Source organism: Lonchura striata, chromosome 3, assembly GCF_050655825.1.
Source record: "Lonchura striata isolate lonStrDom1 chromosome 3, ASM5065582v1, whole genome shotgun sequence".
NCBI classification, from domain to species: Eukaryota; Metazoa; Chordata; class Aves; order Passeriformes; family Estrildidae; genus Lonchura; species Lonchura striata.
The window spans coordinates 83,568,640-83,584,467 of NC_140705.1; the positions used below are offsets into that span (position 1 = coordinate 83,568,640).

The 15,828-nt window shown below is 40.9% G+C and overlaps 1 protein-coding gene across 9 annotated transcripts in view; it reads left to right on the plus strand.

Annotated features, from left to right (window-relative positions):
* Positions 1-1,718: 1,718 nt before the first annotated feature.
* Positions 1,719-15,828, plus strand: part of AKT3 (AKT serine/threonine kinase 3) — a 146,170-nt gene continuing 132,060 nt past the window's right edge. For 5 of the 9 annotated variants that reach the window (XR_014953834.1, XM_021550421.3, XM_085575546.1 and 2 more), the window contains exon 1: positions 14,169-14,323. Coding sequence is in view for 4 of the 9 variants with exons in the window: in XM_085575547.1 (XP_085431673.1) it covers positions 14,278-14,323 (46 nt within the window). In the remaining 5 variants the exon portion in view is untranslated. The other 4 variants (XM_085575547.1, XM_021550423.4, XM_021550426.4 and 1 more) reach the window with 4 other exon arrangements.

The window sequence follows — 15,828 nt, forward strand, 5'->3', positions numbered from 1 at the left end:
GCAAACAGAAGGCATGCTCCAAGAACTACACCTTCTGTTTTTCAGGAGCAGCATAGTAGCAGCAGTCAAAGGAGACATTAGTGAATAAACACATTTTAATAATTGATACTATGGTTCTCTGTCAATATTGATGGTTAATAAGACATTCACTTTACTAAAGTGTTTCTGAGAAAGTGAAAGACCGAACGGTAAATTCTGGGAAAGGAAGTAATGCTTGGCAAGGTCCTTTTAAACTTATTTTTCAAAAATATGCATTAATCAAATACAGTATAAGTTTTATTTTTCTTCAGAGTTAGGTGGACACAGAGCGTGGGTTGTAGCCTGCTAGCAAGAACAGTGCAGCAAACAAACATCATAGTTCTAAGAGGAAACTCAGCATATTTATGAATGGGATTATTGGTGTGGTTGGTTGCCGCAGCAGGGAAAGGATTCAGTGCTCCCGGAGGCAAATATCCAGTCTTGTGCCAACTCATATGATTATTTAGAATCTCAAAAAATCTCTCTAAAGCCCTGTAGTGGTACAGAGAATAGGCAGTCTGATGTTTCAAAGAGTTGTAGAAGATTGGATACGAGAAGAAGAAAAACTTCTTAAAAATTAAAGGTGGAGTTCATGCTAGAGAAACATTTTTCTAATATCATTTTGATGAACATGCAATTAAAAAAAATCTGCACTGATAAAACAGAGCAAATAGTTGCATTTCAAGAAATCCAAAATATCTATTTCTTCTCTGCAGTAACAGGTTGTGACACAGGTCACTGCGAACTGCGCATATAAATAGATGCATTTCTGAAGAAAATTAATTTGTGCGCATTACTGCAACCATAAACGATAGAAGACATCTTTATGCGCACTAAACTCCTGTAAGTACCCACATACAGTCGCTTAGCCGTGGAACAAAGCGCCGAGGGCACCGTAGCTACGAGCGGCAGGCAGTGCTCATGGTACAGGAGCCGGCTCGGCGGCGGCTGCGGCAGGACGCAGCAGGCCGAGCATCCCCGGCCTGCGCAGCTCCGCCGGGCCGGGAGCGCCGCGCTCAGCGCCCGCGGCGCGGCGGCTCCGCTGACACCGGCTCCGCTCCCACAGGGCTTGTGGCAACGGGAAGAGCCAGAGGCTCGGGAGCGCCGAGCTTTCTCTAGCTGTTTATTTACCCGTCGTGCTAAGGCGAAGCCTGCAGACAGTTTAGCAACACTGAGGCTGGCGCATCCACTAAACACTTCAACGAGGGATGAATTACGGCTTCCTGCGGCGTTACTGGTAGTTCTATTCCTGGAGGTTGCAAAGCCAAGCGGACCACTCCGGGTCACAGGGCAAGCTCGGGGTGGGGGCTGTGTAACTGCAGAGTGCGAGAACAAAGGGAACTAACCCCGGGACACGCACACGGGGCTGGCGAGGAACTGCGATGCCGAAAGACCCAGGCGCGGCGCGCCGCAGCGCCGGCAAACGCCGCTGCCTGCATCCATCCATCCTCCCGCTCCCACCCGCGGCCCGGCGGCGGGACGGGACACGCCACTCCGCTCAGCTCCCGCCCCTGCCTGCCAGCCGGGCGGGCGGCGCGGCTCGCCTCCTCCCTCCTCCCTCCGCCGCTCCCTCCTCCTCCTCCTCCCTCCCTGCCGCCCGCCCCCCCACCCTCACCTCAGCCGCCCCCCTCTGTCTGGCTCCCCCGCGCTGTCTGGCGGCCCCCCCGTCCCCGCCGCGCTTCTCGCGAGAGCCGGGGATGCCGCCGCCGCCGCCGCCACCGCCGCGGAGGGGGGGACACTCGGGGGGAGCCGGTGACGTCGGGAGTTTTCCTGAAAGTCAATAACGAGCCCGGCGGAGGCGGCGGGAGGAGCCGAGAGCGGGGCCCGGGCTGCTCCGGGGTGAGTGCGCCGGGGGGGAGCCGCCGCCGCCGCCGCAGCCCTCCTGACCCCGCGCATCGATGTTGCGGCCGCGCTGCCCGCCCGGGCGCCTCCCTGCGTAGCGGGGCGTGCAGCTCCATGTAGCCACCGCCGCCAGCGCCCTGGGGCCGGAGCCGCCTCCTCCCGCCCCCGCGGAGACACCGGCCGCCAGGGACCGCCGAGCCCGGCGGGGGGACAGGGGAGGAGGCAGCGGCGCCCTCCCTCCCCTTCTCCCCCCGAAGCCGCCGCCGCCCTCCGGCTCCGCAGCAGCGCCCGCGGCGCCGCCGCCTCTGCAGGTACGGGGCGGGAGGGGCCGGGCGGCGGCGCTCCGGCGGCGGCGGGGGCGCTCGGGGAGGGATGCGGGGCGGCGGCGCGGCGGGGCCGTGGCGGCGGGGAGAGCGGGGCGGGGGCGCCCGTGGCCTAGCGCCGGCGGCGGGGTGGGAGCGAGGCGGAGGGGCGGGGGTCGCCCCGCCGGGGTGCGGGGCCGGGGTGGGGAAGGGCGGGGCAGGGGCGTTTCGGCGGGGAGAGTTATGTAACGGGGGAGGGGGGGACGGCAGGGGCAGGGCAAGGCGTGCGCCCCTGGGGCGCTGGATGCGCGGGGCCGGAGGTTCCCACGCGGCGGCGGCCCCTCCCCGCGTCCGTGCGGTGGGCGCCGGTGCCGGGACTAGCGCGGGATTTTATCCGCTGGGAACTTCTGTGCGTGTGCATGCCCGCGTGTGTGCGTGTGTGTGCCCGCGCAGCCCCTGCGCTTTCCTTTCGGCATCGCGGGCCTCCGGTGGCAGCGCCTCGCACAAGGGGTGGTGATGATGATGGTGATGATGATGCTGCTGCCGCCGCCGGCTCTGGCTGCTGCAAGTAAACAAACCGGCCCCCCCCGCCCGCCCGCCCGCCCCGGCCATCATGGAGGCCGCGGCCCACATGCAAAAGTTGATGCGCAGCCGGCTGCCCCGGGTGACCGGAGGCTGCCCCGGGCCGGGCCTGCGGCGGGGTCTGCCCGGGCGGGGTCCCGGCAGGTGCTGCCGCGGGGCGGGGCGGCCGGGCCGGGCGTGCCCCCGCGGAAGCCGCCGGCCCCGGCGCGGTTCGAGCGGCAGGGGGTCAGCGCGGCACCCCTCGGCAGCGAGATCGCAGCGCTATATATTGTAGTTTAAATGCAAATGATCGTGATGTAACGAGCACTACCGGGCTTATAGGCTGCGGGGTTGCTTTGTATGGGCACCGCTCCTTAGCTTACTTCTGGATGGGAATCCAAGAGGCGTGAAGTAGCCAGGACTGTTTCACATTCTCCCATGATATGTTGATTAAACGTCAAAAAAAAAAAAAATCTTATTTTTCCTGTGGGTGGAAAGGATAAACAATTTAATCTCTCTTGACCTTTATTCTAGTTTTGCTTCTTTCTTGAATGTAGTTATTAGTTGACTGGCTCCTTGTATATATCTACATAATTTCATAATTTTTATGAAAACGTGTCCCAATTTCTGTTTAAGGTTTTATTACAAAAATTATGATGTTTCTGATGTATCTGCACTGCCAACTTTTTTCAGTTATGAAGAAATATAGAGCAGTCTCCTCTGCTAATGTTTGTTTAGATCTTTGAAAAACTTTGCTAAACATGTTTCCCTGCATTTTGCACATAGAGGGCTTTACTTCTCAAGGCACGAAGCATGCAGATAATAGACCTTAACTTATGACAAGTAACGTTTTAAGCGTGATCTTCTGTTTCTGCCATATGATCTATAGGCAAGATCTACTTGTTTATAGTAACATGGAAAGAGAGTACATGAGGTATAGAAGGAAGCTTATTTTGACTTGTAAAGTGAGTGTACTACTTAAATTTGTAGGACTGTTTAGTGTTTTGATTTTTTTATTTTTTTAATTTTGATAGGAGCCTATAAGTGAACCTCAGTGTTGTTAATTGGATTGGATTACTAATTATAGTCCACGTGTATATATTTTGGTTGGATGCAACCAGTAAGTCAAGTTCAAATAAGTTCAAAGAAAAACTTCAGAGATGAGATGTCTCTGTTTCCTAGAAGGCTATGTGTATTGTTTAAATAACTCATTTTTTTTTAGTCTGATGTGAGTGCATGGTGTGTGTAAACACAGATAATGTCTTGTCTTAGACAGTTTATGCTGTGCTGCATTGCTCTAACCTAGGTTTGAATGGATTCAGTAATCTCCTTAGTTTCATAAATAGGTTCACAAGTAGTATTTCAGGGTTCCGCTCCCTCATTTGTTCTGCATTTTGGGGGCAGATTATGTGTTTTTGAGAAAGATGCTGCTATTCTAGGGGAAGTAGGTGAGAATTCAGGATTGGGTAGCATTGATATGTACTAGAAATTGTTGTCTGTTTGACATTGGAAAAAATGCTTTGTGAAAGGGAAGACACTCTGATGTTTTTTCAAATTTAACCCAAAACCACTTATTAGGGCTCTGCAGTTGTTTATAATCCAAGCTTCTGTTTGCAAGACACTGACTAGAAACTGTATCTTGACTTCCTACTGCATTTTGCAACAGCATGTGTCTGAAGTTTCTATTATAACCAGAAGATCCTTCAGACTACTTGGAATTTGCCTAAAACCAAGTGATTGTGTGTTCTTTCATGTTCAGGGTCCACGTTATCCCAGTTTAAAGAGATCTACTGGATAATAATTTCTATACCCAAGAAGTATTATTTGCTAAATAACTTCGAAATACTAAATTGTTTTGGAAATTACGAACCATTACTAAAGTGGTTTGTGTTAAAATATATTTGAAGTTTCTGTGATGTTCTGAGTATGAAGATGAGACAGTTTCTTGTAACTGTGTACTTACAGTTTCATTTTGTGCTGTTAGTGTAACAGGTGATGTGGACTTGGCAACATGGTAGCCTAGCTTTCCTTCAGTTTTGAAACAGAGACCCAATATTCTTTGGCAGCTTTCATGGGTTTGGCATGCTACTTATTTTAGTCCTCACTGAAGAGTGAAAGAGTGTGGACATACACTGTTTGAAAATTTCATATGCCTTACTTTCATTTTGATATGGATAATGCATAAATGAATTGATTTCCTGGAAATTGTGTGGAAGTACCACACCATGCTATAACTGCATGTTTTGTAGGGGTTTGGTCATGTGTGTAGCAAAAGTCTTCTGTTTGCTTATTTCCAGCAAAATGTTCAAAATGTGTACTACTCCCCTTGTGAACTACAGTAGCAATTAAAAAAGAGGGAATAGTTAAATGTGTGCATCTACGAGCTTTGCTTAAGTTAAAAGGTTGTTTTTATTTTCAGTATTTGTATGAATTTTACAACCCACTTCTTTTTGAAGTACTGTCTTTTATAAGAAAAGATTGCCAACTTAAGTGCCCTTTCATATTATTCTAGAATATTAGATCAATTAGTTCTATCTAGGATTGCCATTCTGCTAGAATAGGTCCAGTAGGAATAGCATAGAAGAGGCAGGGGGTGCTTTCTAGCACAACATGTGGTTTAGGAAGTTTTGCATTGCTTATGAGGAAAGGTGTGGTTTCAGTGAGGAACTTGCTTGCCAACCAATGTGTTTTCTTTTTGCTGTACTTCCCCAGAATCACAGGGTCTTCTTGGTAAATAAATGCATTGCACAAGTTAATCTTCTTGGCAGCGAGTTGTTGTGGTATAGAAAAGATTACTTTCTAAAGATAAGTTACACAATAGCTGGAAAAGCTGATTCAAACTGTTTAAAAATTAATGTTAAAGACTGAGAAACAACAACAAAAAACCCCATAGCAAACACCAAAAGCCCCCCAAAATCCCAACCCAAATTCTACCAGCAAACACTAAAACACTGGATGTGAAAGTTAACTTTATGGTTTTTTTCTTAGCATAAAAAGGAATCCTTAAAGTTTTGGTTTATACATTTATCTTGGGTAATAATTGTATGAACAACATTCTGTATAAGAGTTGATAAGTGAAACTTATTTAGGCAAATCACTAGTATGTACTAATAGAAAAACTGGAAATAAAATCCAAGGGTATATAGTAGATGTTTTTTTGGTGTTTTATCCTTGTTCCATGACTCTAGATCAATAAATATGGGCATTTATGATGCATGCTAAGGATTTAAAGCAGATTGTTTTTTCCTTTATTATTTAAAGATGTTCAGGTGTAGTAGGAAGATGTAGCAAAATTAATTCTTCCAAAAAAATCCCCCAAGACTTAATAACATTAAATGTTACAGTCAAGGAGAGTAAGCATATTTGGCTTTTTTATGTAAAGGTGCTTGCTTTTGCTCAATTTAAGTATGTCTTTGATTTTTGATACTGTTTGTGTCAACACTTATGCTTAGGATAAATAATATATGTTGGAGCCATCTTAACCAATGTTCTTCTTCCACATATTTCTATGTGAGTGTCTAAGTGTGAGTCATACTGATCAAAAATAGCATTATTTATATATATAAATAGCATATTATTGTTGCCCTGTAATATCCTGGCTAAATAACAGTAGTTGTTTTAAAATTCTCTTAAGAGTGCAACTGGGTCCTCAATATTTCATGTGCATGTCTGAATGATTTGACAGCGTGGTTTGCCAAACTTCCCTGCATTGTCCACATGACAAAGTTGTTTGAATGTCTCCTATAGCAGGAGCAGAGATGAAGACCCTGCTTCAGCTTTAGATCAATGAAGGTCTCACCACTGCCTTTTTATAGGTGTGGAATGTCAGTGCCCAACAGTCAACAGCTTCTTGTACAGCTGGTTTGACACCACAGAATTAATGCAATGGTTCTTGGTTGAGTCTCAGCAATCCTGCAAAAATTTCTACCAACACACATTTATTTTTTTTCCCCTAAGTATTCATGGTGTTTCTTGAGATATGCTATTGTTGCAGTTTGCCTCATGAGCTTTTATTGAAATTATTATATCCTTCTCTAAATGTGTTGATACACTTTGAGACAGAGAATTAAGGTTGTACATGCAAGTTTCATGTAATCTGACATTTCATATAACATTTGCCAAAGACCTTCACCTAGTGAGCTCTGCACCTGTGTGTAAGTTAGGGTTGTAGAGAGAACTCCTTCTGTCCTTAGAAAGTCCAGGTCTCAGGCTGATGAATATAATGCATTTTTAGTGTGAACAAGAAGATCTGAAGGTTTTAGGTTACAAATTGATTATGTTCTAGTCATGTTGCAGGGTCAAGATTTGACAGTAGGTTCAGCAGTGTTTGGTTGCTCTGTAGAAAGGAATCACGTAGTTCATTCCTATTACAAGACAATTCATAATTTGATTTGTTCAATGTAGACATAATAAATAAAACCTACTATGTAGAAGTTTAAAAAAAGCTATGTGGTAGGCATGTCTATGAACTTTTATAATCTTTTTTATTAATAGTTTGAGAACTCTTTATTTTCTCAGTATTTTCTTGTTACTCATGAATAGTTAATGTATTTTTGGTTTTTGTTCAGTGGTGTTCTTGGTCTTTCATGCACAATACAGAGTTGTGCTGCAGAAAAGTTACCATCACAGAAATAATTAAATACATGAGTTTAATGAAACTTTGATTTGTATCTCTTGAAAGGTATCTTTTAAGATCTCTGCTAGAATGACTAGGAATTTCCAGATTCTTTGAACTTTTGAAAATTAGGTTTTTTTTTCTGAGTCTGTAAGACATAGAAAATTAATTGTAGTTTGTTTTAAAAATATGGAAGTTATGTTTATTTTCTTCATTGTTTGAGTATTTTCTAAACTATATTTTTAAAGAGCAAAGGAACTTTGTCTTTAAAAGGCAAGGATTCATCTTCCTACATTAATCCATGGCAAATTAAATTTATTACATGTGTTTTGAAGGATTGAGTGAAGTAACATGTCATAGTTGTGATACTCAGTTTAGCTAATCCTTGATTTGACTTTCTCTGAGTCTCAAAAATCTCCCAAGATCACTGCCTCAGTAACTTTTTATAATGCATAATTTTAGCCCTGCCTTCATCTTTTCTACTTGAAATGTATTCTTTGGTTATGTTTCACACATACAGTCTAATAAGTTTTATCTGCTTCTGTCTGCTTTCCAGTTACTGTTTTATGTGATTTGACAGGGAGAAAAAGGATTAGAAGCATTTTTGTCAAAAAACACAAGGCAAAACAATGGGTTGTTAATGTTTCACATGGGATTCTAAAGAAACAATTTAGTTACATTTAGAAACTTCCTTTATACCATGGTAAACAAAGGCAAGGGTGGGTTTGTTCACCTTGCTTTAATTATACCTTTGTCCCTTAAAATAACTTGCTTTGTCATTGTAATGGGAAATAAAATACAGAATGATGGTTTCTTTCCCGATAAACTTAATCAGTTGCAGAATCGAAATAAAACATCTGACTTGTATGTTAATATTTCAGTGTGCCTGCATTCTCCTAACTAGGCTTATCTGAGCATATATTAGTTATGTGAAGCTTTTTGACATACTGAAAGTGAAAACAGAACACTAAAAATATTAAGCATACACGTAAGCATGCATTTGAATGAGCTATTTATGTTTTCCAGAGTATCTTGGTTTTCCTTACCACAAGGTGTAGGCAGTGCCAGTTTCCTTTCATGTCCCTCAATATTCTAAATCAAAACTTACAAACAAGTAAATTTCTAATACCAATTTTCTTAAAGTTCATTGAGGCTGTTACGATGAAATATAGTTTAAAAAATATTTGTAATGCCTGTCATGGAGATATCTTTGGATATTTTTATATTAGTTTTAAAAACTGTAAATATATTTGCTTACAAAATATTTAAGTTATCATTCAGAATTTTAATCATATGTACATGAAGCTTACTATTTTATAAATTTAGGATCTATTTTCTTTAAATAATAATTTTTTGTTAATGTCTTTGTCTTGCCAAATCAGTTCCTATTTTGTGTTGGTTTGATATTGTGGGGGTTTTTGGTATTTCTTTTTTCAAGTTTTAAATGACATAATAAGTTGGACAAATACTATGTGCCTAGAGGTTCCTTTTTCCTCAGTCTAAGTTCTGGTAGTATTTAAATGAGTCAGTATAACCAGAATTCCAGAATAGGTGGTTTATAAAAGCCTCTATAAATACTTCATACTTTTTCAATATAGCACCCACCTGAATATGATTCTTCCATTAACAGTATAGTCTAATTTGATTTACAAGTTTTTTGGTTGATTGCAAGTTTTGTAGCGATCTCTAGTCTGTCATAGTCTTTTGTGCAATTTCTAATGATGTGCAATATATCCTCTAATCATTTGGCCAGCTTTGCTAGGGGAGGAGGATATGCATGTGTTTTTCATATAAATAAAGCCTGGATTTCAGCTTCCATTCCTAAAGATAACTCTGGTTTTAGTTTAGAGCCTTGACATTTTCAATTCCTTGCTCGGGGAGTGCAACCTGCTTTGGAAGTAGTTACAGCCTGCTGGGTTGTTTGGGAGGAGTCAGACTCAAATTTGGGAAGAACTCCTGATTGCTTGATCTGCTACAAAGAAGAAAAAAGCCCACAAAGCAAGGAAACAAATGTGTGTGACGGAAAAAGAGCTGCTTTTTTGGTGATGTGTGTATTGTGTGCATGCATAAAATAATTTAGTTGCTTTTCTGAAAAGTAAGGTGATAGGGATGATGAGTTTGGCTCTGTTTAGATGGGGGACCAAAGAATCTCAGTGAGTCAGATAAAGGGAATCAGAAAGGTTCACTTACTGTTCTTTTCTTCCCAAACATTTTACTGAACTTGAAAAAGGGAAAATGGTAGTACTCACATATTAAGAGAACAAGGTTGGATGATCCACTGAGTTGATAATGGTAGAAGAAGTTATGGGGATCACTTCTGGAAGCACTAAACTTGATTCTCCCAGTATTCTCTCTGGAAACTTGAGTTGGTAAATGTGAGAATTTCTGGCTTTTTCTCAGCTCCAAAATTGTTGAAAGTAGAAGCCTGTGTTTATGAAAGTTCTTACAACAGAGAACTGAATCACACAATTTATGCTGAATTTATGGGTGCTGTCTTCTTTACTCAGCTGTCTCTTGTCATGGGGAGAATGGGAGGATGCCCAGATTTCAAAGGAGTCTTGTCTGTTCTTATGAATCTCAATGATAATTCACTTGCATATAGTGGTTGTTAAGTGTAGACCTGAAACACAGTTTTCAGTTCTTCTGCTTGGAAGGGGTTTCTTTCCTTCTCAGTACTCACCAGGTCTCTGTAGATAGCTGCCTGCTGTGATGGGCATGAGAACCTCCTTTAATTTAAAAACAGGAGCTGGGGAAAAGCCGGCTTTCTACTGAATGGTCCATTGCTCATTTTAATTTAATCTTATAGTTCCCATATGGTAGCATCATGAAGTAAGATGGTTCTTTTCTATGTTGCTGATATTCTTAAATTTCAAGATGAAAGCTGAGAATGTGTTGGCTAGTGTTTACCATGGCTCAGGGAAATGAGCCTTGGAGCAGGGATCTAGATCTCTGCTGGTTGTAGTAGTCTCTGGTTAATCTTTGGTCAGAAAGTTGCCTTTGAAACCTTTACAACTCGGAGTTGAAAAGTATAATACTAGATAATTGTTTTATCTCACACTACAAAAGTGGCTTAATGACTTCCTGAAGAAAAAAGGAAAAGTTGTGCATTTTTTATGAGATAAAACCCTCCAGCAGGTATTTGCATAGAGTCGTAGAATCATTTAGGCTGGAAAAGCTCTTTCCAGCTGCTAACCTAATGCTGGTGAGCCTACACTAACCTGTGTCCCTAAATTCTTCCACATCACTGATTGTAATGGAGTAAATTTTTACACCTGCATCATAAAGTATGCTGACAGTGGGTTCTTGTATGTATTGTGTATACATGTGACTATCTGATACTATCTGCAGAATACACACAATATATTGTTGGAAAAATATCTTCAAAGTTTGATAGGTTACAAAAAAATGTGTGTGGGGGAAAAATCTGATGTGTTCTCTAGCTGCTGGAAAATACATAAGAACAAATCAAGTTCTTCCCTGTAGGAAGCAGCTGTAATGCAAAGCATTGTCAAATTCAGTTCTAACATATTTTTCTCCTATTTCTGTGGGTTCATCCTATATAGCAGTATGGTAAACTGTAAAAATTACTGCATACTGGCTGCTGAAGCTTCAAGTGCATTGGGAGAGCAGAGTTGATTGCTAACAAGTATTTAAATTCTATGCCAGATGTGCAGAATAAACATTTCTGTAGCTTTCCTTGAAGTAGTTGAACTATAGATGCTGTTTTCATGTGAGGGTATTTGTTCTATGTGTTTCAGACAACTCCTTTACATTTATACACAATTCTTTATAACATCTTTAGGAAAGGCTTTTGTGTGACTATTTTTCACTATGAAGCCAGTTTTGGTCATGACAAGAAGTAATTCTCAAAATTCTGCTCTTTTGGAGCATTGCTTAATGACTTCTAGAGTAAAGGAGTACAGCTTTTAGAAAGGCTTAAAGTCATTTAATAAGGGATAATCTTATAGTTGCTTACAAATGGCTTCTTGAAAGTGTAGTGTGCACATATAACCTTTATTTTCATTAGCTTTTTAATGCTTTGATTTATCTCCTTCAGCTTCCTATGTAATTCAGCTTGACTTTTAATTGCCCAATAATGGAGCAATCAATACAATCATAGAACTGTTGGTAATTTTAAAGTTGTTTCTGGCAATACTGTGAAGCTAAACTGGGAATAGTGCAGTTAATTTTAGCACCATATTTATGTAATTTTTGTATTTTGGAGATTTTGTTCAGAATTTAGTAAAGCAGTACATGTAGGATGCAAGCCTACAAACATACACTTGAGTTTGTTTCAGGCACTGTCTGACATGAAAGTCCGTCATAGATCAGATTTTGATTGTGTAACACTAACTTATTTGTAATCAGTAGGTAAACAGGGAGCTTCAAGCATGAATTCATTCATAAATCATGGACTGGTTGATCAGTCTATGGGCAGACAAGATTATTGCTGCTTAGTACAGAAGTTAATTTCTTATAGCTATGTCTTTACCAATAAGAATAAATCATTGCACTGTTCACAAGCGCACACCAAAAATGGAAAGTACATTAAATTTGCCAAAAGGATAAAATGTATTGCAGCATATGCCAACCCAAGGTAAATACTGAGTGTTACACGTTGCTTCTTGTATCTTCATAGCTGTAAAAAAAATCAACTGTGATTACTTTCAAAGAATGCAATGAAAGTATTGTAGAAAACCGAACTGACGTTCAGTTTTTAGAAATTGATGTGCTTACACTTTCTTCCCAGAACAGCTGCTCTTAGGTCACAGTTGTTTGACACCCACCTCTGGGCTTTGTAAAGATTTACGTGTTTGTAATAAGAGCTGATCACTGCTGTGCTGCAGTGATCCAGAACGGCGGAACAGCAGCCTGCTTTCAGGCATGTGTCTTAATCTGTCAGATCTCTTTTCATGCACAGCTGATAGACTTGCTTATCTTGTTTAAAGCATGCAAACAAAAGTTCTGAAAATGTCTGACCCAGGAATTAGCTCTCACATTAGTAAGGTGCAGGATGTGGAAATGCTTGCTTTGGTTATTTCTGCTGTACTGACTTGTGTATAATATAATGTCTAAGCAGCTAAAGTTAGATCAAGTAACATCAGTAAAGCATTCTTATGTCCTTCCAAAATGTACCTAACATTTTCTTTTAACTCTTATGAAAGCTTAAACAGTTTGTGTTTCTAGATACAGGTGTGTGATGTCATGCTGCACACAACAGGGTGTGATGCCAATGCCAAAGGTTGTGTGTCACCTGTGCAGGTCTCATGGCCACATCTACCGGTGCTGTGGGGATGTCGCAGAGACACAGTAATCAATATTAGTTCAACTTTACAGTATTAACAATTTTAACGTTGTGATTTTTACTTTTATGCAACCAAATTACTGAGTGTTTTTGAAAAAAAACAGTTTTGTGAAAGCAACACTTAAATGAGCACACGAGAGTGTTACCATAAAATCAGGTTGTGCTGTGTTTTTGTTGCATACCAATTGAAAAAATGCTCATGCCAAGTTTTATTTTGCATGTTACAGCATCCATTCAGAAGTAGCCTCTCATCTAGCATCTGTGTCATGCAAATACACATTTCAAATGATAAATAAGAAATAACCTATATGTCTGTAATGGTTCTGTTTTTGGTTTGTGCTTGATTGTGTTAAAAAAGCTGATTTCCCAGTGCTTTCTTCATTTGTTTGTTGCACAGATTGCTTCTAGCCCAGTCATATTTGCTTCTTTCCCGTTTATATTTAGCCTTCTAAATGGATAGGTATGGGCTGTATTTGATAGCATTAAATTTGTGTGGGGGTTCCTGTTCTGTGCCACCACTGTGTGCGTGTGTGCTCCTGTGTAGAGCTGTGGAAGGGTGTTCCTCCACTATCAGAGAAATCCCATTTCTTGGCTTTCCACACTTTTCTGGATTATTTGAATGCTTCTCTTTATTTTGAAGGTTGGAGGAGAAAGGCAGTTTGCTGGCAAAAGGAAACATCTCCTGGCCTCTGGCTTCTCTTCTTACTTAACTGTAGTGCTATTTATCTCCTCTTCACAGCTGTTAGGTACTTTGTTAGTGAGGTGGTCAAGAGAGAGGATTTTGGCTTCTGAGAGTTTTATGTCCTGTTCCAGGATTAACTTCCCTTCTGTGCCCTGCAGACTGAGGTTTGTAGGGAAAAGAGCAATCTTGTCACTGCCTGGCTTAAAGCTTTGAGAGAACATGCATTCCTTCATTTATAAACTGAACATTCGGGGTGTTTTTGGTTAATATGTACTTATAAGAAGTTGTATTTCTGTTTGTGTACTTGGAGATGATGCTGTTTTTGAAAAACTCTTGCATGCTCAGGATTTGTATTGGCTATAATAAAATTATAGTGGAAGTGGCAAGAATGTAACCTTTCATCCCATTTTCTCACACTCTTAATATGATTGTAGGTAGCCATAATAAAGGAAGCACTTGTCCATTGCATGGGTTCTGACAACTCTGGGAACAGGGAAGATCTCTAGGGTGTTCGGAGTTGGACCTTTGAAGCAGGGCCATCAGCCTTTCATTTAAGAGTATCTTGTTAAACTAGTACTAGAGAATTCTGCTATGTGCCTTTTATAAAAGTGCCACATGACTTAAATTTTAACACATTCTGCTGCTTTTTAGTATTGTAGTGTTCATGGAAAATGTGCTGTAAGACTAGAAACATGATTGTGTTATACAGTTAATTAAAAATAAAGGCAGATTTTTAATATGAGCTCAGTCAGTGAAATACATCAACAAAGACTTTTTTGTTTGCTGTCAAGTGAGAAAACCAGAAAAGACTCAAATTTTTATTTTTCTAATATTTCCTTCCAGTCTGACTCTTCAGTAGAAATTGTGAAGAGCTGCAGAAGAGAAGCCAAACAGACAAGCTGGTGACTCAAAGAAATACTCTTTTGAGTTTGGGGTTCAGAGTGGAGTCATCATGAGCGATGTTACCATTGTGAAGGAAGGCTGGGTACAGAAGAGGGGTAAGTTCTGCCTTTTCATGGAAAGTGCTTTCTGATGTCTCCTACACCGCGTGCAATGGTATTGCATAGTTACACAGATGAATGCTCTTGATTTATCTTCTGGTGTGGAGCAAGCTAATCTGACCATTTGGTCAGATTCATGTCTTGTTGGTATTGATATGTAACCCTTAGCACTGCCCCTGTTTCTGGCAGTGCAGAGGAAGTTGGACTCAGTAATTCCCACTCCTGAACCTTGTTGCTGCAGCTGCTGTTGCCTCTGCATCAGATTCAGCTGGCTGATGGGGCAGCTGGAAGAGGCAGTAATGGAGGTGTGCAGTCAAAGGGTGCCTGGAAGCTGCTGTATATGTGCTACTTTGTGTGAAATGTCCTAGATGCCAAAATCATTCAGCGTGGCTCAGCTTGTATGCAAGTAGTCCCAGTAAAATCAACATAATACTTGCATAAAGATCAGCATAAACCTTATTACTTAGCAGACTTGGAAACCATATGATTAAAGAATATGTTTCTAACTATAAGCCAGTATAAAGTATGATTTTCTGTTATATTTGAATTCTTGAGATGTCTCTTTAAAATGTTTCACCATGTGATTTGCAAACTTGGGGAGGTTGCTATATGTTCAGCTTTGGATATAAACCTCTAGAAATGTCTGGCATTCATATCATGTGATGAACTTCGGATGAAATCTTCCATGCTTCATGCTGCTCTGCTTTAGTTTGTGGTTGCACACATTATTTTCAAAAGAATATAACCTCTCTCAGAGAGAGAGAGTGATCTGGATTTGAGGATGATTTATGCCATGAGTTTCTGTGACCCTAGCCCAGAAAGATTAGACTGAAATAATGGGAACAAAACTGCTCTTTAATTTACAAAGAAATGGATTGCTTCAACAGCAGTGTGTGAAGACAAAGATCATTACTAGCTTTGTTATTGCAGATTGACATTAAATGTCAAGGAAGGCAAGATAATGAGAGAAAAAGTTTGTTATTCTTCTATTATTCCTGCATAAATTGTATTTCAGGATGCATTATGGGTATTGTAAATGAAAATGAGCTAAACCATGTTAAGCTTAAGGCCTACATCCTATTTTGGAGTACATACCTGTATTTATAACAAATAATATTTTACATGATAGGAACTATTTAAATTTTAAAATTATTTTTCCTTTCCACCTTGTTGTTGTTTACTCAATTTGGAGATCTGATTTCCTGTTTTGATTATTTAATAAAAATTTATTTCAAATGTATTTGAATGGTTAGGATGCTCCAAATAATTTTCTTTTACATGACATCAGTTCCTTCAGGTAATATTGCTCATTCTTATTACAACTGCTCAACTCTGTGAGCACTGGATATGCATATGTTAATTACTGGACACTGAAATTCAATATCTTAATACTTGAAATTCTGAAATGTTAAATAAAGGTTTTTCTTCTTACCCTGTTTTACTATCAATTAATTGAAGAAAAGCCCACCAAGTTGACATTTTGAGGTCAGTTTTGTTAGTAA